The 21563-nt window shown below is 44.2% G+C and overlaps 2 protein-coding genes across 3 annotated transcripts; one reads left to right on the top strand and one right to left on the bottom strand.

Moving 5' to 3' along the window:
• The first annotated feature begins 812 nt into the window (after positions 1–812).
• Positions 813–6763, top strand: zgc:158403 (tetratricopeptide repeat protein 39A). 2 transcript variants are annotated; one of them, XM_061090289.1, is made up of 17 exons: positions 813–910; positions 1307–1438; positions 1648–1697; positions 2359–2426; positions 2536–2600; positions 2773–2872; positions 2977–3042; positions 3141–3249; positions 3372–3439; positions 4131–4190; positions 4391–4552; positions 4637–4728; positions 5181–5301; positions 5392–5503; positions 5594–5708; positions 5806–5922; positions 6402–6763. In XM_061090289.1, exons 1-17 carry the CDS (start codon positions 816–818, stop codon positions 6508–6510), a joined length of 1641 nt encoding a protein of 546 aa, XP_060946272.1. In that variant the 5' UTR covers positions 813–815; the 3' UTR covers positions 6511–6763. The 2 variants fall into 2 exon arrangements, with proteins under 2 accessions (XP_060946272.1, XP_060946271.1); XM_061090288.1 differs by having other exon boundaries at positions 3141–3252.
• A 538-nt stretch (positions 6764–7301) lies between these two features.
• gadd45gip1 (growth arrest and DNA-damage-inducible, gamma interacting protein 1) lies at positions 7302–9095 on the bottom strand. Its single transcript, XM_061090326.1, has 2 exons — positions 8707–9095; positions 7302–7824 (listed from the first exon to the last, which is right to left on the bottom strand). The coding sequence occupies exons 1-2, from the start codon at positions 9093–9095 to the stop codon at positions 7533–7535; spliced, it is 681 nt and encodes a 226-aa protein (XP_060946309.1). The 3' UTR covers positions 7302–7532.
• Positions 9096–21563: the final 12468 nt, after the last annotated feature.

Here is a 21563-nt window from a genome sequence, read left to right as displayed (position 1 = left end):
CTTCGTGTGACTGGATGTCCTCCGGGTCCGGTTGTGAAGTGTCTCTCTCTGAAGTGTCTCTTTGTGTGAAGGTGTCTCTAAGTGTGTCTCTTTGTGTGAGGTGTCTCTAAGTGTGTCTCTTTCTGACGTGCTGCTCCTGGATGTGTCCTGGTTCGTCTCCGAGCCGCTGAGCTGTGAGCAGGTGTCCGGGCAGTGATCATGTCCAGAGAGAAAGGCGCACATGCTGAAGGAAAGTGAGTAAACACACAACTCGTGTCTCCTGAGGAGCAGGGGACAGTGGGAACTGATTTTCTACTGGTTTCCACTGGCAGTTGAATTCAAGTGGCTGCTGGTGGTTGCTGCTGCTCCGGTGTTTCAGTTGTGTTGCATGTTTCCAGTGATAGTGGAGACTTTCTTCCTCACAACAACACACAGGAGGAGCAAAACTCTACTGAGGACACTTCATTTGATTTGCTCTAATTTCTTTAATTCACCTGTAACATTCATTTGAAACTCAGAGACACAATTGTCCAATGGAAGGAAGTTACATTAAAATAAAAGGTAGAAAGACAACTAAAACGAAATACTTTCCAAGGTGCAGTGAGACATTCGTTGCAAATTAAGTAACAACTTTGACTGCAGGTTGTGTGTGTGAATAGTTGTTGTGTGTGTGTGTGTGTGTGTGTGTGTGTGTGTGTGTGTGTGTGTGTGTGTGTGTGTGTGTGTGTGTGTGTGTGTGTGTGTGTGTGTGTGTGTGTGTGTGTGTGTGTGTGTGTGTGTGTGTGTGTCAGTATTAATGTCTCTATTCATTGTGTCTCTGCTCCAGATCCTCACACATGACCCTGAAGGAGTCCCTGGACGAGTGCATGGAGGCGCTGGATCTCTTCCTCAACAACCACTTCAACGAGAGCCTGGATCTGCTGCGGCCAAGGTAACAGTCTCCCCAGGGTCTGACCCCCACCCCCCCTCTGGTGTCACTGAATTCAGCCAGTCATTGTGGCATCGCTGTAGCATGATGTCATCAGTATTTGGCTTCCGTGCAGTGGTGTGCTTCCTGTCAGCTGAGGGTAGAAGTGTGCGTCGTACAGAGGCGAGCTTCAGTCCTCCAGGATATTAAGTGTTTGCTGAAGCTGACGCCCACAGATCTGCAGAATAAACAATGTGTTAGAGAGAGAGAGAGAGACTGGGGCTGAGGAGGAGGATAAAACCAGCAAGGTGTTTCTTCTTATCTTCTCCCAGCAGGAAAATGTGTTGCTAGCCCAGTATGTGTGTGTGTTTGCTCCCAGTATGATGTGCACGGTGTTGATCCTGCGTGTTTCCTGTGCAGAGTGAACGACAGCATGTACCACGCTCTTATCTACGCCACGGTGCTGGAGATGCAGGCCATGATGACGTTCGAGCACGATGACATCACCAACGCCGGCCTCACCATGAAGAGCGCCGCGGAGGTCTGTCAGAGGTCAGGAGGTCAACGTGATAAATTAGAATTCAAAACATGCATCTTTTATATAACTCCTGAATTTCCATGCTGGTCTCTAATCACACGAGCCATTTGACTGCGTCAGCCCGGGAGAAGCAGCTGATGATAGAGACACTGGACTCTGGTGTCTCGTCCTGTGGCACAAACACCAGAGTTAGCTGATGCTGAAATGTCATTTGACGTTTCAGGTTTCGACGGAAATCCTCGAACAAGTCGGACGGAGACTCGCTCACGGAAGGTAAACGGCTCGGATGTCTCACTCCTGCAGAAAAAATCCTCTCAATAGAAAGATTAACCCCAGAATAATATGTAGGCTCCACACGACTAAGGGGATATTTCTATTTTTTTAAATCTATAGTATCTCAAAAGGTCAATGATAACTGGATGGTGTCTGCTCGCTAACATTCTGCACAGATATAAACTTTATACAGGAGCTTAATGAAACATCAGTGGGAAATGATATGATATGAAATAGTTCACGGACTGACACAACCATCCCTAGATGGCTAATGAAGGCAAATGAAGAAGATTGATTGATTAATTGGTTAATTGGTTGATTGGTTGATTGGTTGGTGGACTTCTTCTCATCCTGTTATCCATTGAGCTTCACAGATGAACCGTTTCCTCCCTTGAGGCCTGTTTGAGAAGATGATAGATTTATTTTTTAGATGATTGATGGGATGATTTCTGCTTAAGATGTGGTTGGAAGATAAAGCTTCATTAATTTCTTCTGAATCAAATGTGACACTATCGGGGCGAAGACGAAGGAAAAGAGAAAAATATCAAGTCTGGTTATTGCAACATCTTTATTTTAGAAGTTATTGCTTGTTGACTATGATTGTTAATTGTCTGTGTGTGTGTGTGCGTGTGTCTGTGTGCGTGTGTGTGTGTGTGTGCAGTGCAGCTTCACGCAGAAGTGTGTTACGCAGAGTGTCAACTCCAAAGAGCTGCTCTCACCTTCCTGCAGGTAAAACACCAGCTCACCACGCTCCACCGTCCAGATGTGCACTTCAAATGACTACTTGTGTTTGTTTTTAATCAGATCATCACGTTTCAGTTTTGTTTGTCTTTGACAGGATGAGGACATGGTGAGTTTCATCAAAGGAGGGATCAAAGTACGGAACAGCTACTTGATTTACAAGTAAGTAAAGAGAGAACTGAGCATGTGAAGCCGAAGCTGCTGCCTCCTCCATGTTAGTGCCTGGAGCAAAGTGAAGGTGTGAGACAGAGATCACAGGCTGTGTGAGGGGGGGGGCAACAGGACACACACAGTATTAGTTCCTGATATTCCTGTGTTGTCTGTCACCTTCCAGAGAACTAAACGCCTCCATTCAATCCAACAACTGCCTCAAAGGACCCAGCCACCTGCACCTAGCGGGGGGGATATCGTTTGGAGTCGGGGCTTTTAACCTGGTAACAAAACTCTTTACATCTCTGAACACGACAAGTCGACCACACGCGTCACGTTCGATCCCGTGTTGGTTCACTGATGTTCACCCGGTTTCCTTCATCCACAGACTCTCTCTCTCTTTCCTCCTCGGATTCTCAGGCTCCTGAAGTTCGCCGGCTTTTCAGGAGACAAGGTAATGATGGAGATTCCTCTTCCTCATTGTGCACTTGCTCATTAAAGGATCATGTCATGTCCATGATACACACATGTGCATGTTCTCTACATGTGTAGGAGTACGGTCTGTCGCTGCTGCATGACGGAGCCACGGGGATGAACCTGCGCTCCATGCTGTGTGCTCTGCTCCTGCTCTGCTACTACACCTTTCTCACCTTCATCCTAGGTAGTTCTGTACCGCCTCCATACCTTCTGTGCATGCGACCTTCAGAAACTGTTTATTCACCTCATTCTACGCTTCATATATCATTGTGTATCGTGTTATATCATATGTTCTGATCCTCTCAGGGACGGGTGAAGGAGAAGTGGCTGAAGCTGAAGGGCTGCTGAAACCGTTTCTGCATCTCTACCCGCAGGTGAGTCGTGATTACCATTTAAATGCATCTGTCACTATTACCTCATCTCATCAAACTGGTAGTTTTCTTGTGCAGGAACGAGGTAATGAAATGGTTCAGATTACAAGTCGAATGTGATCATAACTAGAAACAAAACGACAGGAACAAGATGCAAGTTGTTATGAACCAGAACCACATGTTGTTGCTTTTGTGGCTTTGTGTTGTTCCTCATTCAAACCTCTCTTCTCTTTTCTCTGACACTTAAACCTCTTCTCTTTCTTTTCTCTTTCTTCTCACTGCAGCGTCGGCCCTCCTCACACCTCCTGTATGTCAGTTCTTTCTCTCGTTAAAGCTCCGCACCCTGATGGCCTTTATGTGTAACTCGCTCCACCTTCCACTCACACGCTCCCTCCTGCTCCATCAATCCTCGAGCCCTCTTTCCTTCAGTTTTAGCCGCACACCCCAATGTTATCTCCCCGTCCGCTCAGCTTGACTCAGGCTCTCGTGAGTTCACGATCCCTGTTTCCACTCCACCTTCTGCCCACACACCAGCCCCTCCCTGAGAGCACACTGTGTCTTGGTTAAACACAACTTGCTTGTAGTTGTTGTGCAGCAGGTCCTTTGCGTTAGATAATAATTTAACAGAGTTAGTGACACATTGAAGACTGGAATTGAATTGTGTGCATTGTGCTCTTTCCTCTCTTCTGTCCAGGGAGCGATATTCCTCTTCTTTGCAGGAAGAACTGAAGAAATCAAAGGGAACATTGATGAGGTGTGTTTCAGTAAATGTGTCGATAACATGGATTTAAATGGGGTCTAGTGTTACTTCATAGCAAGTAAAAGCTCCTTGTTTGGAGCAAGTGAAGCATGAGTTCCACAGTACCTGCACCAATGTTCATATTACACAACATGTCTCTAATTCAGTGTCGCTCTGACACATTACCAACTGGTGTTGTTTCACGCTGCTGCCAGGCGGTGGTGCTCTTCGAAGACGGCTGCAAGGCCCAGCAGACGTGGAAGCAGTTCCACCACATGTGCTACTGGGAGCTGATGTGGTGCTTCACCTACAAGCGAGCGTGGAAAGTTGCGTACTTCTACGCCGACCTGCTGAGCAAGGAGAGCCGCTGGTCCAAGGTGCGGAGCTGAGGTTCTTCTGTGACTCGAGTCGAACATCTGGAGACAATGAGTGACTCCTGTCCCTGTGCTTCCCTCTCTCAGGCCATGTACGTGTACATGAAGGCTGCGTACCTCAGCATGCTGCCGAACGACGAGTCCAGGCCGTTCGGAGAAGACGAAGTAGAACTCTTCAGGTAAATGCTGTCGTCCTTTCAGCTCGGTTATACTTTTTTACTAACGTGTAAAAGCAGCTGAGACGCAAGTGACACTGTTCACTTTGTGTCTGAAAGAGACATGAGCGGGAAACTGGTCTGAACTTCTCAGTAAATCTAAATACAAGTAAGATATATCATGTGCAATACATAGAGACAATCGTTAGTCCGACGTCTGGTAGAACAAAGAGGACATATTTATTATTCTGATCCGTCAATGTCCCTGATCTCACATCCTTTCCCGTCCATTGATTGGTCCAGAACCGGGTCACATGTTCATTTAGACATTAGTAACTTTACATGCATCACGGGAGGATGTCAGGAGGCCACAACACAACAGACAGGAAGATCTGTATCTGTACCTGGGACATTCTACTAGGATTAATAAATACTGTCTGTCCACATTTGTCTTTATTTCTTTCCTCTGTCTTCAGACAAGTTCCCACCTTCAAGCAGAAGATCGCAGGGAAGTCCCCCCCGACGGAGAAGTTTGCGATTCGTAAAGCCAGACGCTACAAGTCGTCGCGCCCGGTCAGGCTACCGGTGCCAGTGCTGGTAAATTTACACACAAACACAGACACACACACAATGGGATCTGTGTTTGACACACAAAGCCTTGCGACATCACTTTCTGCTTCCTTACAGGAGATGATGTACATGTGGAACGGTTTCAGTATGATCAGCAAACGGCCGGAGCTGACGGAGGGCCTGCTGCAGACTTTGATGGAGGCAGAGCGCAGCCTGCAGGAGTCTCCTGGTAATGCAACACATCCTGAACCACAACCCAGGAAGCCCCGGCCCCCCCGTCTCTCTGCTTCCTTTAACCAGCACTTTCTCTCCTCTGCAGAAAACGAGTATTCAGTGGACGACCGCTGTCTGATCCACCTGCTGAAAGGTCTGTGTTGGAAGAACCAGGGTCAGCTGGACGCTGCTGAGGAGAGCTTTAAGAAAGTGTGTTCCAGGTGAGCTCCATCGAACAAAGTATATCCCAGACGTAAACCACACAACAACTCTAAACAACAGTCATGTGATCTACCTGCTTCCTGTGTGTGTGCCCAGTGAGAAGAAGATCAGGTTCGACCACTACCTGGTGCCCAACTCTGTGGTGGAGCTCGGTCTGCTCTACATCGACCAAGGCAGGAGGGACGAGGCCATCAAGCTGCTGCACAAGGCAAAGTAAGACTCTCCTAATATATATTATAGATATTTCTATTTAGTGATGAGTGTTTACATTCAGAATAAGAAATAAAACATATTCCTGTTTACATCCTGGTTACAGAGCCAATTCTGACTCTGACTCTCACCATTAAGTTTGATGTTATTCCACCAGTTTTAAACCCTGAACGTGAATTAGTTTAATGTACGATGCTACTGTTGTATCATTTGGTTGAACATAAATGGCGCATGAACTTTTGCATATAGACCAGAGGAGTGAGAGCCAATCACAGGAGACACATTCAGGATGTATTTTCATTTAGAGATGTCCACTTGAGATCAGATCTCAGGACTGATCTTAAAACCACGTCTAAACAGCAACATTCATGATGAGTAGCAGTCATACGTGAACAGAACACTAGAGGTCGCTGTCTGCCTGTTAATAAACACTAAAGAATCCTCTGGGACCCTTTTCTCATCATGTCTGCTTTGCTCTGCAGACAAAACTACAAGGACTACTCCATGGAGTCTCGCACTCAGTTCAGGATTCACGCGTCTCTGGCCAAACTCAAGGCGGATCCGGGTGAAGACGCAGACACTCACCTCTGAGACGACCTTCTCCACGACTGCAAAGGCTCCTCCCACACAAGCTCTTCCACATCCCTCACTGTTGTCAGCCTCGTTTTTCAAGAAGTGAATACTGAAGTATTTAACGTGTGCTTGTTCAACCCACTTTTATAAACTGAATCTTCGGGAGGAGCTGTCCGGTCCATTCTGGCGTCAGAGATCAACATTTAATAACCAGGGACCTCGAACTTCTCTGATAAGTTAACACTTGTATTTTATGGTCAATGTTTTTGTTTACACTAGAAATTTAAGAACTCTAAAATCTTAATCAACAATTGATTTGATAGTCACTTTAAATATCAAATGTTATTCATTTCAAGACCTAATAAATTGTATAATAAGTACGTTGTTTAGCACGCGCTGCTTGTAATTGTCACTTCGACATACTGTTCAAATGTTCATGGTATTTCTCACAGAGCTGTAAACTAATTTAGATATTAGTTAAAAGATTAATTTCATCAGCCGATGATCTGAGTCAAATCAGCAGCTGGAACATCTGGATCAGTGTCTGCACGTCCCAACAACTTTCAAATGTATTAAGTCTGTTTGTTCTTAAATCATCAAATAACAGTCCATGACAATGTATCAAATATATATGTAGAAGACTGAAGTAATTTAATAAAATGTATTAAATATTTTAATTATTTATTCTGAGTTGTGGCGAAAATGTGTTGTGAGGTTGCAGTGACCTTGACCTTTGACCTCTAAATCTGCAGTGTTTGTCATCTTCTATATCTTGTTATGTGTATTCCTTAATAACATTCTAGACCAAATTCAATCTTCACAGAGATTAATTTATTTCAGTGACAGTTAAATACATCGGTCCAGAAACGAAACAGGGCAAACAAATCCAAATATATATATTTATACTATGGAGGAGGTTCTTATATCATCTGTGATGAAGCCGAACGAGGATCAAACTGTTCTTCAGACACTTTAACGACCATCCCACTCGGCCGTGTTGTTCTTCTCCTCTTGTTAAACTCGCTCAGTTGATTCTGAGACTACGAGGAGGCAGCGGCTGATGTCACTGGAGCGGCCGCCTGCTCTTCTTTCAGTCGTCGTTTCATCAGTTTCTTTTTCTTCTTCTCTTCCGCTTCGATCTCTGCGACCATTTCCACGAACTTGGGGCTGCGGGGGTCCAGCGCGTAGCCGAAGCGCTCCCTCGCCTGGTTCAGCAACTTCCCACGCCGATCCTTATCCTCCTTCAGCTTCTGTTTGGTTTCACGCTTTTCACGACGCCAGTCTGTGATCATCTTGGGCATCCTGGCCATGTTCGCTGCGATGACTCGTTCTCTGAGATGGAAACAGAACAGATTAGATTCTGAGTGAAAAGTTTCAGCAGCAATTGGATGGATCATGGTGTAGTTCAGACATTGATTTTCCCCACTCAGGTTGAATTGTAATAACTTTATTCTTTTTCAACTTGTGCCAAAATCTGTCTAAAGCCTTTAATATAATAACATCGTTTAGATGTTTGAGTTTATTTGGACAAAGTTCTTCAGCTACTTTTTTTAATGGACATTTATCATGAGAGTCCTGAATATTTTCTACAGTTTGACAGGTAAGAATTTAATCATGACATTAAGTAGTAATGTGGTCAGATGTAACTTTATTAATTCCATTCAGACTCAGCAACACACACAAAAAGTGGCAGTAAAAGGAAAATGTAGTAAGAAATAAATGAATAGAACCAGAATCATGAATAAAATCAGATAGAAATGAAAATATAATGTACAAAGTCATACAGACTGCTTTTTGTTATCATGTGTAATGTGATGGAATAAAGAAAACATGGACTACCTGGACCTGTCTCTCTCACACACACACATATTCATGTCATTAGTTTGTGTTGTAGTGTCGGGACTATATTAACATTTTTAATATAATCCTTATTCTCGTGTTTAACTTCAAAGTAGAAGTGTTGATTTCTTAGACTTTTGATTCAAACACAGTGTTGACATACAGAAGGAACTAAAGGGAAATGATCTCTGTTTCAATCCATATCTGTTACACTGTATTTTTTCTTTTTACATTCTATATATATTATAATCTCATAGTGATTAAGTTAAGTTTTTGAAGTTTCTTTTCACAAGGTCACTTCAGCGGATGAGCCTATTGTTACATCTTTGCAACAACAGTAAACTGTCCGATAACGGACTCATGTCCCTGACTTACTTGGCCAGTCGCTTCCCGGCCTCCTCTTGCTCCTGCAGCTCCAGGCTTCTCAGCACCTCCTCCAGCGGAGGCTGCCACTGCTTCTCCTCCTCGATGATCCGGTCCAGCTGCTCGCGGCTTGGCCAGAGCGACGCGGGGTCGATGCCCGACGCGGACCCGTAGCGGCCGAACAGCTTCGCGTCGTACCGGGCGGTCTTCTGCCACTCGGGGGTCTTCTCGCTGAGCTTGTCCGGGATGTGGGGGTCCCGGAGGTTCAGCCGGAGCCGGGCCGGGTTGTAGGCCGCTGTCTGGACCACATTCCCGGCCTGACAGCCCGCAGGTCCCGGTGAAATCCCCCGGAGAGTCCGGCATAAAACCGCTGTCCTCCTGCACAACACGGAGGCCGCCATCTTTGTTCACCCGCAGGAAGGACCCGGGCCGGAAATGAGAGGTGTCTTCCGCTCTGCCTGTTCAGATCAGCAGGTCCTGGACGTGCTCCGGAAACGTTTGAAGTTAAAAGTTTGGTTCTTTAATCACCATGGAAACCACTTTATTAACAGTGCACGTGTCAGTATTAAAATATAAGTTCCAACGACATGATGAAAACACCATGAGTTTAAAAACTAAAGGATAAACTGATCAATTTGTATTTGCATTTTTAATCAAAAACTCTAAACATTGTCCATTTTCGACTTTTCTCTCATTTTCATATTTAATAGACACAAGTTTGGACTTTAGCTCCAAAGGGACAAATAATTTAAACACGTTTCTCTTGTGTCTTAATAGTTTTTTCACTCGTTTTGTGACATTTGATTGACTAAAGATTGATTGAGACATGAATCCTCAGCATTATGGAGTTTAAACTAATGAACATTTAATTGATTTATAATCTGGATTAAAGATGCTCATAGGTGGGAAATGAAGGACAAACATGACATAAGTATAGAATAATAAAAACTAAAATACCAACAAATATGTTTGCGATGAAAAAGGCTATTTCTGCAAACATTTTTTTCTGTATTTATTTATTTCTATACATATTCATACATTTCTTTTTATTTAAATACATTATTTTATTTTTACATTTCAAGTTCGCTTATTTATTTATATGTTTATTTATTCATTAATGTATTTCCACAAACATTAATTCCTTGAATTATACACTTCCTCATTCGTTATTGATTTATTTGTGGTATTTCCTTGTCCATATGTTACTTAGGTCTCTCATTAGTTTATAGTCCGATTAGTTATAGTCGTGTCATAATCAAACCCACTTTAAATTGATAGGAACACAGGATATTACAAACTGTATTATTTCATGTATTTTAATCATTTATTCATGTATTTAATTATTCAATTCTGAAGTCTGCAATACTTATGTCCTTTTATATTGATCTTTCATAGTCGACTCTTTGTACTCTGTATATTTTAATACGGCTAAATGAAAGTGCTCTTTGTCTTTGTGGCGTGTCAGTGTCAGACATTTTCCATTTTATGTAACTTCATAAGAAATTAACTTCTCCTGGTAAATGAATCACTTTCAGAGCTTCAGTGATTTTCAGATTAAATGCTTTTCACTGGACGTTAACTTGGACGTGGTTGAGAGCAGGTGGAGCCGAGACTCTTTTAACACCTTCTTTGAACACTCAGGGTCCACTGGTGCAGGGAAATAAACCTTCTGAAAAGAAAGGATCTTTGTTTTAACCTCCTGAGCTCCACCTCCTCCTTCCTCCTTCAGCAGCCTCCACCCTCCCTCAACTTTTATATATTTAATTTCTTTTCAAGCCGTGGACACAGAACAAATGGGGTTGCTCTGGAGTGCCGCACTTCCAGGGACAGATGTCATCGCTTTTTTTTGTGTCGTGGGAGCGCGCAGAGCTCTCCATCGTCATTAAAGATTTAGGGTTCCCATGGCAGGGGTAGCACTGGGCTGCAGGAGGGGGTGGGCATGACAGAGGCTTAATTTGGCTTAGGAGCGATCTGGTGCCAAGCCCGGGGCTTTACGGATCGCATCAACGTCAGTCACAGGCAAATAGGCTTGTTAGCAGTTAGACGATAAGGGGATGGTGGCAAGGTGACAGGTCTATTTCTGAGCGAGTAGGAGGGATGGGTGCTGTGTTGATACGTGTGGAACATGCTCACCTGAATTATGACTCTGTTCATATTACTGTTAATCCAAATCCACTGGTGTTGCATGTGAAAAGCAGCGGTTCAGACACGTCGGCCTCCTGTGGGGGTCAGATGTGAAACTCCACAGCTGCACTCCATGATGAACTGTACCTTGGAATGCAGTAGTTTGAGGTTGTGTGGGATTTGAACCAAAGAGCAGTTCAGCAGGGACGTGGGGACTCGTGACGACAGCTTGAGGTTCAATACAAACATGGAGTCGGCTCCTTTGTGCTGCCGGGAGCCGGAGAAATGTTACCTGAGAACATTGAAACAACCAGAATGACCCTCGGTAGAGAGCCGACCTCCGAAGAGGCCCAACAGTCCCTCACACACATTGATCAGTGGTGGTTCCATCAAGATCCAGGAATTACTCTCTGATAAATCTGTCAAAACGTTGAAATACACAATATGAAATACAGATTTCCGGATTTATCCCTGATCCACATCCACGCCATTATTTCACTGACCCATGTTTGAATTCTTCCACCAGATTCTGTGATAATCAGTCATGAAGCTTTTGCTTAATCCTGATGAAACGCAGGTGGAAACATAACCTCCTTGGTGCTGTTAACAAATTAAGCTCTAACGTCCTCGTCCATTCAGATCCATGTTCTGCTTATTCTCGTCAAGTTTCAACATTCTTCATATATTTAAATTAACCCATGATGCAATAAAAAGTGTTGGACGAGGAAACGTCAGCTCAGCAATAAGATGCAGACAATATTAAACAAGAAGAGGAGAGAGGAACAGTTTAATAAAGTCAAGTAACTATATACATTAAACGATGCAAGTGCAAAACCAAAGTAACACATTCACACTGTATAATTAAACATAAGTATAAGTAAACAAACATCTGCTGAAGGAGGAAAGTTTCTCTGTGTTAAATCTCAGTTATGATCGAATATGATTCTCTTGTGGAAACACAGTGAAGCGTCCAGCAGTTACAATAACACAGATAAATAACACTTTAATATTTCCAGATTATTATTGTTTCAATAAGGGAGAAGAAGTTTGTGCTTTTTCTACATAACTCAACTTTTTTGGTGGAAAAATCACATCAGTCACAGATGATGAGTCACAGAGTCAGAAAACATCTGGAGGGGATCTTTAAGTTTCTCTGCTTCAATCAGCATGGTTTTTATTTTTAGTATTTTCATTTTTGGATGTTTGACTCTGAGAGATTTATGACTTGTGTTCGTTCGTGATATTCGACATGAAGCCGTCCATTCGTCTCTTTGCTTTCACTGCATCGAGGACGACAGTGGAAACGGGACATTGTTGTGTCCTCTGTTGATAAGGTATTGACAGAAAATGTTGATTATCAATTATGAATCTTTAAAATACATTTTCAAGAAGAAATTATTTGCTTTTATCATGTTAGTTGAGTGAATCAAGGTGTTTAAATTCCCCTTAAGCTCTGGGTTGAGCTGTGATGAGCTTTTTCCACTATTTTCTGGAGTAATAACCACAATGTAGTTGTTCTGACTCTTTTCCTCGCACATAATTTATCTCCATAACCTATTGTTTCTTAATGTATATATTGTCTTATTGTATATATTGTTGTTTTGTTTTTATGTACAGTGCACCAATCACACCATGGCAATTTCCAATATATGAAAATATACGTGGCAATAAAAATAATTCTGATTCATTTCCTCTCATAATCTGCTCAAAATTCCCCTTTTAAATGAAAGCATCTCTGCTGGCCGCCCGTGTGGGCCGTCTAATAAAATTTTAACGGCCTTCACGTCCTAATAAACACATGCAAAATTCATGTCTAAATTGCTGCGGCTCCGGTCTCATGTCGGTGACCTTTGCTTCGCTGCACCCAGTTAATCCTGTTATCACACTTCATGATTTTACAAGTGCGGCCTCCTGCAGCTGCGGCTCAGATTCTTACGCAGGCGACGCCATGTGGAAATCTGCTTTCACCCTCTTCCCTCTCCGGACCGACCGGAACGTCACGGGACTTCTGCTTCGTTGTCATGTTAACATATATCAAAAGGATTATAATTATCAAGGGGTTTCCATTGTAATAATAGAACACTCTCTCTCTCTCACACACACACACACGTTTTTTTGTATTGACTGTAAAGCAATTTGCAGAGCCAGTGTTACTGTTTGTTGACACAGAGCAGAAATCATAATAAATTGAGTCTAAATGAACCACTCTTTTGTCGGCCGGGAACAATGACGGGGGTTTTACTCTGATTCTGGCAGCGAGAACCCGATTTGTCAGCGTTTCCCCAGAACAAGGGATGAGGACGGAATCCAAATAAAAGAGAGCTGAGCCCCAAAAATATCTCCATTTCCTGGTAATGACAACAGCTCTGCAGCCGTCTGAGGCTTCGCTGCACCAAGTGAGAGCTGCTGATGAATTACTGCCTTCTACAGGAACATAGAAATTAATAAAGTCACTAATGTGGTCCATGGCTACGTGGTGATAAGTTGAGCTTCCTCCCAGCGTCTGTGTTGCATTAGTGATTCTCCAAGTTGGTGGTTTGAAAGAGAAAAGACCATCAACAGTTATAAGGAGGCTGAGGAGTTCTTTCACTGGAGCTCGACTCAGGGCTGGGATCACTCCTGCAGTTCTCCAGCCGCCCCCCCAGCAACCCCCACTAATGTTAAACTTGGCCTCAACCCAATTCAGAACTGCCAGCGTAAGCGTTTTTTCGGCGGGGGGGTGGTGGGGGGTGGTGGTGGTGTTGTGAGGGCAGAGGAGGATAGCCAGAGTATTTTACGGTAATAGATGCAGCACATGGAGGCCGCAGCCTAGTGATGCGTTTCAAAGCCTGGGTGGCTGTGTCCTCTCCCGGAGATTCATCCACCTGGGCGGGGGGGTGAGGCGGAGGGGTGAGGTGGGGACGGGTGGGGGGGCAGTGGAGCCACCAGAGAGCAGCAGAAAGAGCAGTGAAAGCAACAAGCTGGGGACTCCCACTGCATTTCACTGCCACATAACGGCTGTAACGTTTCAACCTAATTGTCTTGCATCACAAATCTTTACAGCTCCTGTAAACACCTGAAGGGAAACGCGTCCTGTAAACACACACACACACACACACGCTCCGGGTTTACACAAGGACTTGGCATTTGTTCCCGCTCGGTAATGGCAATGGATTCCCGCGACAGTAAACAACTGTGCCACTCGCTGCCCCTGATACATTCAGAGGCTTTTTCCCTACAAACGATCACACAGCCTTGGGAATTGAACAGATTGCGGCTTATGAAAACTGTGTATGTGCCCAATTAGACAGATTTGTAAACAACCGCGATAACATCCCCGAAAATGTTTGGTTGTGATGGAGCCCGTATTTTCTCGGCGCTCTTCGGGCGTCCTCAGGCCCGGCCCAGGGTCCTGATGGGATGATGAATGGGAGCATACGGAGGGATGGAGGCTCTCGAACCACCGGTGGCTGCTGATTTAAAGGGAGATTCATCAAACGCCGGCGTGCACTCGCCTGCGCCTTCGTGGAACCGAGCCGGGGTCCGGCAGAAGATGAATGGAGGTAATTATCAGCTCTCCTCTCCGCTGAGGCTCTCTGGGATTCCCAGGTCCACTTGTGGGTTTGCACAAAGAGCTGAAGCTGAAGATTAAATCTTTTTATTGATGGACCTGAAGTCAGAGATGATTCCACATCACAGGAATGTTTCTCTCGCTGTCGCCTCGTTTTGCTCGCTGGAAACAAAATGGTCTAAACGTTCTCCTCAGACTCGGAGCTTCACTTCAGAGCCGTCACTGTTGGGAACGTTGTCAAATGTCGTTGGTTTCTGTGAACCCTCGGGTTCCTCGCTGCCAAGTCGCAGCAGCGGTGACCACTAATCGGGCGACGAGCTGCAATATGACAAAAACATGCTCAGCCCTGGAGTTTCATTTAGTTTCCACAACCACTATTATAGATTTTCCACTACAGCGCTAAGGAATTCTCCAGATTCACCGAAACGCCGGCAGGTCTGAAAAACAACAAGATCATAGCTCAGGCTCGGCCCCGCCTCCTCCGTGTTAGCACAAGGGACCAAACTTAAAAAGTGAATTTGCTCTGTTATTATTCACATTTGTGGCTCATTTAAAGTTTGAATGATTTAGGAAACTGCTGGAAACAAAGTCAGTGTCGGTTTTAATGTTGTGTTTCTCTTGTTCTGTTGAAGCTTCAGAATTATTCTCTGTCATTAGTGGGTCGTCCTCAAACTCTTCTATGATATTCTGTCACTTTTTATTGCCTATGAGCAGAGATTTTTATATACAGAGTGAATTAGAAAACTTTGTGTTCATCCCACCTGGTTTATCTGCAGCGGAGAATTTATAGTCAAATCAAACTGAATTTGCTTTATTACTGTCCAAGTGTGTGGTTTATATTTAAATGATTTACTGAGCTACTGTTATTTTTTTAAACATTGCATGTCGGCTGTTTTATTCGAGACAATCTTCAGACCCAAGTTCACAACTTTTCAAAATAAAAGCTCTGTAATTAAGTTCCATATAAAACACTGCCGCACTTTGAAGAAAAATTGGGAGTCCAAAACAGAGAAATACAAATTATCTAAATGATATGGCGGGACAGATATTACTGGCCGCAGTCTGTCAGTTGTAGTTTAACATATGATAAGATAATATCCAGACTGTTTTACAGCAACGACTGCATTATAAATGATGAAGAATCAAATCAGCCAATCAAATCATCAGCTGCAGCAGCTCCTGGTTTGTTGCTGGGGAGATGAAGCTCTAGCCTCCGTCCTTTAGACCAATATCATGAAGCCGTCAAACTTTATTTTAGCTGAACACGTGAACAAAAGTGCAGACATGGTTTTCAGGTAACTCATGATATTAATAATCTCTGTGTCGTCATGGAGACGGTGGAGTGACGGACTGACGTCCCAGCTGCCACCTGATGGAACCTGCTCGTCACAGCTGGGGGGGGTGCTGAGTCATCACCTGTTCATGGTCACGTCCTCACATGTGACACCTACACACAGCATCTCCTCATTGTGGAGGTTTTTTGGGGGACGGGGGGTTCTGCAGTACAGAGCAGGAGTTTAAGGGGGGGGGGGGTGTACATGTGGCACCAGCCTGGCGCAGACATCGTTCCCGCCGCTCCCTTAGCTGCGCCGGCGCCATCTGTCATCTGCAGGAACATCTGCAAACCCAAGGTGCCCTTGTCACCCAATGTTAGAGCCGTGTGTGTTTGGCTTTTCCATTAAGGAAACCTGCAGTGATTCATCAGAACCGAGTCCATTAGACTGAGTGGAGCGGTGGAGAATCAGCTGGGTCGCACAGGCACATTAAATACTAGGATTCCTCCTCGGGCCACGCTGCCCGGCTGGCTAGCGTGTCTGGCTAGCATGACATCCCATCGACTGACTGACTGACGAGTTGGCCCGAGTCCGCCGGCTCTTTATGATCCGCGGCTCCTCCGGATCTCTTCCTCTGTCTCTGCCATTCCACCGCTAAACAGATGGCTTCACCCCGTCCTCCTTTCCAATCTGTCTCCGCTCCGTGCACTGGAGGTTACGACCAAAATTGAAATCATGTTTCATATGAGACTCCAGGAGGTTTAAGTAGCTGCTGCATGTTGTGGCCCTTCCAGGCACAGAATGCAGCAGCTACACTTCAGCCTGGTCCTGAATCACAGTGAGGAGAAGCAGAATATTCACTGAATCTGAGGAAGATCTCTGCTCCTGTTTCTGGAGAACACCCTGAACCCTGCTCGGATTCGAGTGGAGATAAGTTGTGATGGATTCCTGTGTGTGTTGTTCCCAGCTGCAGCTCTGGAGAGAGTTGCTGTCTATTGCATATGGTTCTGAGCTGGATTACGGCAACAAGATCACAACAATATGCTCATTGTCCACCATGCAGGGATATAATCTCAAGGATTACTCTCCGATGAAGCCGGCCTCAGCCTCGGTGATGCAGAGTGATATGTGAGATTATTCTCGAGCCCACGCTGGGAGAATCTTCTTTTTTTTGTGTTTGTTAGAGATTCTTTTATTCCGATTGTCCTCGTCTGTGTCGCCTGCCCACGGAGCCGGACGCAGCAGTGGGCAAAGCTTTGCTTCCCACAGCTGCCTCTCCGTAAGAAGCAAGCTCGCTGCCATCTGCTGCCATGAATGAGCGCGGATGCTGCCGCTGTCGAGTTAGTTGTGAATTGGAAACAGCAGCTGAGAGGACAAACTGTGCCCTGACCACACAGAGTCGGGCTGCCTGGCACCACGACCCCCGGCTGACACACTGATGAGTTCACACACACACGACCAGCGATCGGAGGCCAGAGCCACACACACCGAGTGAATGTTGTGTGAAACTCAGAATGAATTACGATCTGAATCCACGAGGTCGTAGAGAAGAAGAAGTCGAGCTACGATGTCACAAACACATTTTTATTACAATCCACAGTCGTGAATATATGGAGCTCGTGAACTTCTCTTTACGTTGTTTCTTTTCCTTCTTGTGAAAAGACAAACTGACCTGAACCCTGTGAGCAAGCTTTACGTTCTGCAAAGCTATAGAAGCGTCCTCTACCAAATGTGCACTTAAAACACCGTGGAGAAGAGGACGAGGTATCAAGCCGGCATCGGCACTGAGCGGACAAAAGAGAAACCAAACAAACACCCTGGGAGCCGACATTCAGCCGCGGCCAACAAGCCGCTGGCGTGGAGCTGCCTTTGAAAAGAGCACCTGCATCCTATAAGAGACAAAACCCTCCGGCCTCCACAGCTCTGCACAGCACCGACACTCACTGCTGAGCCTTGTGAAGCAAGTTTGTAGTCGTGCACAGAATCGACTCGATGTGCGCTTGATGTGCAGTTTGTCACCTGGCTTGTTTACTTCTCTTTCCACTCGTTCAGAGCTCACCTTTGTCCTGACGGCCTCGTTAGCAGCCGCGGCCTCGTTCCAGCGAGAAACCACCAGGTTAGAAACTCACATTTCTGCACCGACGGCCCCGGCGCCGCGCTTTAAATGAGGCTTGGCCCCTCGTCTCGGGGGGGAAGCTGCGGACGGAGTAGCCAACAATGTGTTTTCACTTTTATGTATTTTCATAAGTCATCTACTTGGCCTCCATCGGCGATATTTTGCTCAAGACGTTGCCTCTTGTCCAAGAAAGAAACACGCTGGCGCTAAAATTGAATTCCCTTTCTCTGCTTAATGCTCAGTCGCCTGCTGCACACAGACACACACACACACACACACACAGACACAGACACACACACACACACACACACACACACACACACACACACACACACACACACACACACACACACACACCAGGTTTAATGCAGGAGCAGGTTTCTAACATGGAACATCACTTCACAGTCCAGGAGGTTTCCACATCTGGCAACTCTCTGCTTCTCCTGACAGACACTTACAAAGGTGAAGGGACGAGGATCAGCAGTGCAGAGGTCGTGTGTGTGTCTGTGTGTGTGTCTGTGTGTCTGTGTGTGTGTGTGTGTGTGTGTGTGTCTGTGTGTCTGTGTGTGTGTGTCTGTGTGTGTGTGTGTGCAGGGACAGCTGGCCTGTGTGCATCATGACATCTGAACGCTCCAGAAGGAGAAGCTTACCGTGGCATCAGTGGACGAACAGTTCAGCTGCAGCCCGCTCGCCCTGTGGGACGATTCCACACTTTTCATTTTGTGCGTTTTGGTGAATTTAATAACAGCAGCGCTCGAGTTCATGTAACTGATTTCACAGAGTTAGATATTTGTCCAGGTCGTGAAAAACATTACACAACTTTAATTCTGTCTTGCAGTTTGTCTTTTATTTCCTTGCCTATTTTATCAATCAAGGAAAAGACACAAGAGAGAGGGAGAGTGTGAATTATTTATAGGTACAGAAATAAAAGAAAGATAAAATATTATCATATTATCTACTGAGTGATTTTAAAGGATTAAAAGCATTTTGTTGAACAATCTACTGAATCTCAGGGTTTTTATTTTAATTGATTTGATTCCTTTTTTTATTCCCTTAACCATCCTCATATGGCTGATGGGCATTGACACACACACACACACACACACACACATATATTATTTAAAATAGAAAGAAAACCATCTAAATATTTAAACCCATCAATTTAATATAATGCAACAAATAAACAGAACCAAATTATTAATAACTGACTATTGGTTTTATTCTACTTTTATAACAGAGAGATTAAATAATAACTTGAAGCTGCATTCATTTGTTTATTATAACTCTGATGGTTGGAAACTGCTCCTTTACGATGGGGATCTATACAAAATACAATAGTTTTTATTTATTTCTCACCAAAAATGAATTTGAATGAATTTTATATTTTGTTTTGCCTTCATTTCTCATTCCAATGTCTCAAATTTGAAATATGGAAAATATTTGAAATGTATATTTTTTTCATAATGACATTTATATGTATATGTACATTTATATATCATGTCTTAATTTGTGCACAGTTCCTAACACGTGTGTGAGTGAATTCCTGTTCGATATGATTTCTCTTCTCCTCAGTTTTCCTCCAGGTAACTGAAGGTGTGTGTCAGCTCTGGAGTCGTACTGATGGTGGGGGGGACTCGGACTGGTGTGATTGGTGGAAAGAGGGATGGATGGATGGATGGAGTGTGCAGAGAGGGGGGGATCAGCTGAGAGCAGACAGAGAGAGAGGGAGGTAGAACTGGAACCAGATGGCCGAGCTGGCACCTGTCTCAAACTCAAAATCTGTTTGGAGCTGTTTTCCACATGTCTTTAAAAAAAAAAAAGGAAAAAAAAGAAGCCAATTCTGCTTATGATGCCAGAAAACGACTCCTCGGTTTTAACCCTTTGTGACCAAGTCCTCCCTCTAGCTGCTCACTCATAATAGGGTGCCCCCCCCCCCAAACAGGAGGAGATACAAAACCCTCTCAAATCCTTCACCAGCGCCTCGTCAGCAAACAGAGGGAGCATTCAGAACAGGAGAGTCTCATTTAAAGCATTAATCTGTGGACCACATGCTGCAGAGGGTCTCACACACACACACACCAGGCATGGCATGTATTTGGCACGTGAGAAAGTGTCTTCCAGGTGGCTGCATGTGTAAGTTACAATCCGTGTGAACCTCCTGCTCTCGGAGGAGCGGGTCGACGCGTTCACATGTTCGATTCCCTTCACTCAGGTTGGAGATTTTCAACCCGTGTGAACGAAGAAGCTTTTTAAAACCTAAAAGAAAGAAGAGATATGATCTGTAGTGTTAGTGTCGAACGGTGTGGGTGTCTGTGTGTGTGTAAGTTTTAATGTCACTGTTAGTTTTCCATTCAATTACAATGTTGTGCAATGTTGTTGTGTGTGTTGTGTGTGTTGGACAGGATCTTAACACACCTTAAACAAATAGTAACAGTGCAAAGTGGTATATTCATACTTAAATATAATTTAGAAGCACTTCTACTTGAGTATTTTCATGCTATTTCACACTTATACTTCATTTATCCTTTGACTGACTTTACCGCCATATTGTTTACTTCCAAAGTCAAGGTCTTCGTCCTTTTTTTCATCCCGAGATCTTTGTTTTCTTCCAGTTTCACGTCTGTTGTGTGTTCGCTCGTGACTTTTGCAGGAATTTTACAAGTCGGCTGCAGGAAAAGTTCTGGAAAATGTTCTGTGTTCTCACGTTCGGCTCCTCTGGAGGATTTCCAGAACATTTCCAGACGGCGGTGCAGGTCTGAATGAATATTCATTTACACAAATGAGCTGTGGTGCCTGCGTTTAACAAACAGTAGAATCAGATAATCAGATTTTTATAGTTGTGTATCTTGTTGTAACTGAGCGACAGTTTGAATGTTTTAGGATCTGATGCATAAACAATGTTCACAGAAGTTTTATTTGTATTCAAACAAACTAAATATCTAATTAAAAAAATGAATATTTGTTTCTGCACAGTAACTCGAGTAAGATCAGCCAACATGAAAATACTTTACTCACTTTATTCACAGAATTTGTTCATAGATATTATAACTCTGCATAAGATTTCTTAATAAACAAAATAGAAAAATACCATATATAACGATTTCACGAAACCTTCTTCTTCAATTAATCACGATTAACTAGGTCATGCATTAATTAGACATTAGTTTAGAACGTATTTTAAGATGTGATCCCAAATTCTAGTCGTCACCTTTTTTCTCCTGCATTGGTGTGTGTGTGTAGTTCTCCTCTCTCACCAGCAGAGGGCGCCACGTGTCGCCTCTGGCTGTCTCCTCTTTTTATCCCATTGCTCCCATTGAGCTGCACGAGAGAGCAAACACCTGTCAAAGGTTGTTGTCAGCACCAGAACCTCCACGAACTGCAAATGGCTCCTTTCCTTCCTTCCCTCCTTTCACTTCTTCTCCTTTTTTTATGGTCCTCTTCTTTTTTCCAGCAGAACCCCAAATTGTGTCCAGATTTTCACACATAGTAACTCAGTGTTTTGGGCGATTTGGAAGAGAAACGCTTCCAAACAAACCTGCGTTCGAGCCGAGCTTCTCTCCGCTAATGGATCTGATGAGACAGGAATATAAAACAGTTCTGTCCCCCCCCCCCCCTCAGGTTGTTTGAGATTGTGTTTTTTAATTATCTCTTCTTCTTTAAACTGCATGTTTCTCAGCAGAGATAGAGCTCTAATGAAAGTCGGCTCACACAAAACTGCACAGAGAGAAAAACTCAAGATCAAACCGGATTCGCCAACTTTACTTTTGTGCTTGGGGGGGAAATAAAACGATGATGTAAGTCACAA

Source organism: Limanda limanda, chromosome 17 (assembly GCF_963576545.1).
Source record: "Limanda limanda chromosome 17, fLimLim1.1, whole genome shotgun sequence".
NCBI lineage: Eukaryota > Metazoa > Chordata > Actinopteri > Pleuronectiformes > Pleuronectidae > Limanda > Limanda limanda.
The sequence above is the reverse complement of the archived record's forward strand: the minus strand, read 5'-3'. Positions and strand labels throughout refer to the sequence as shown.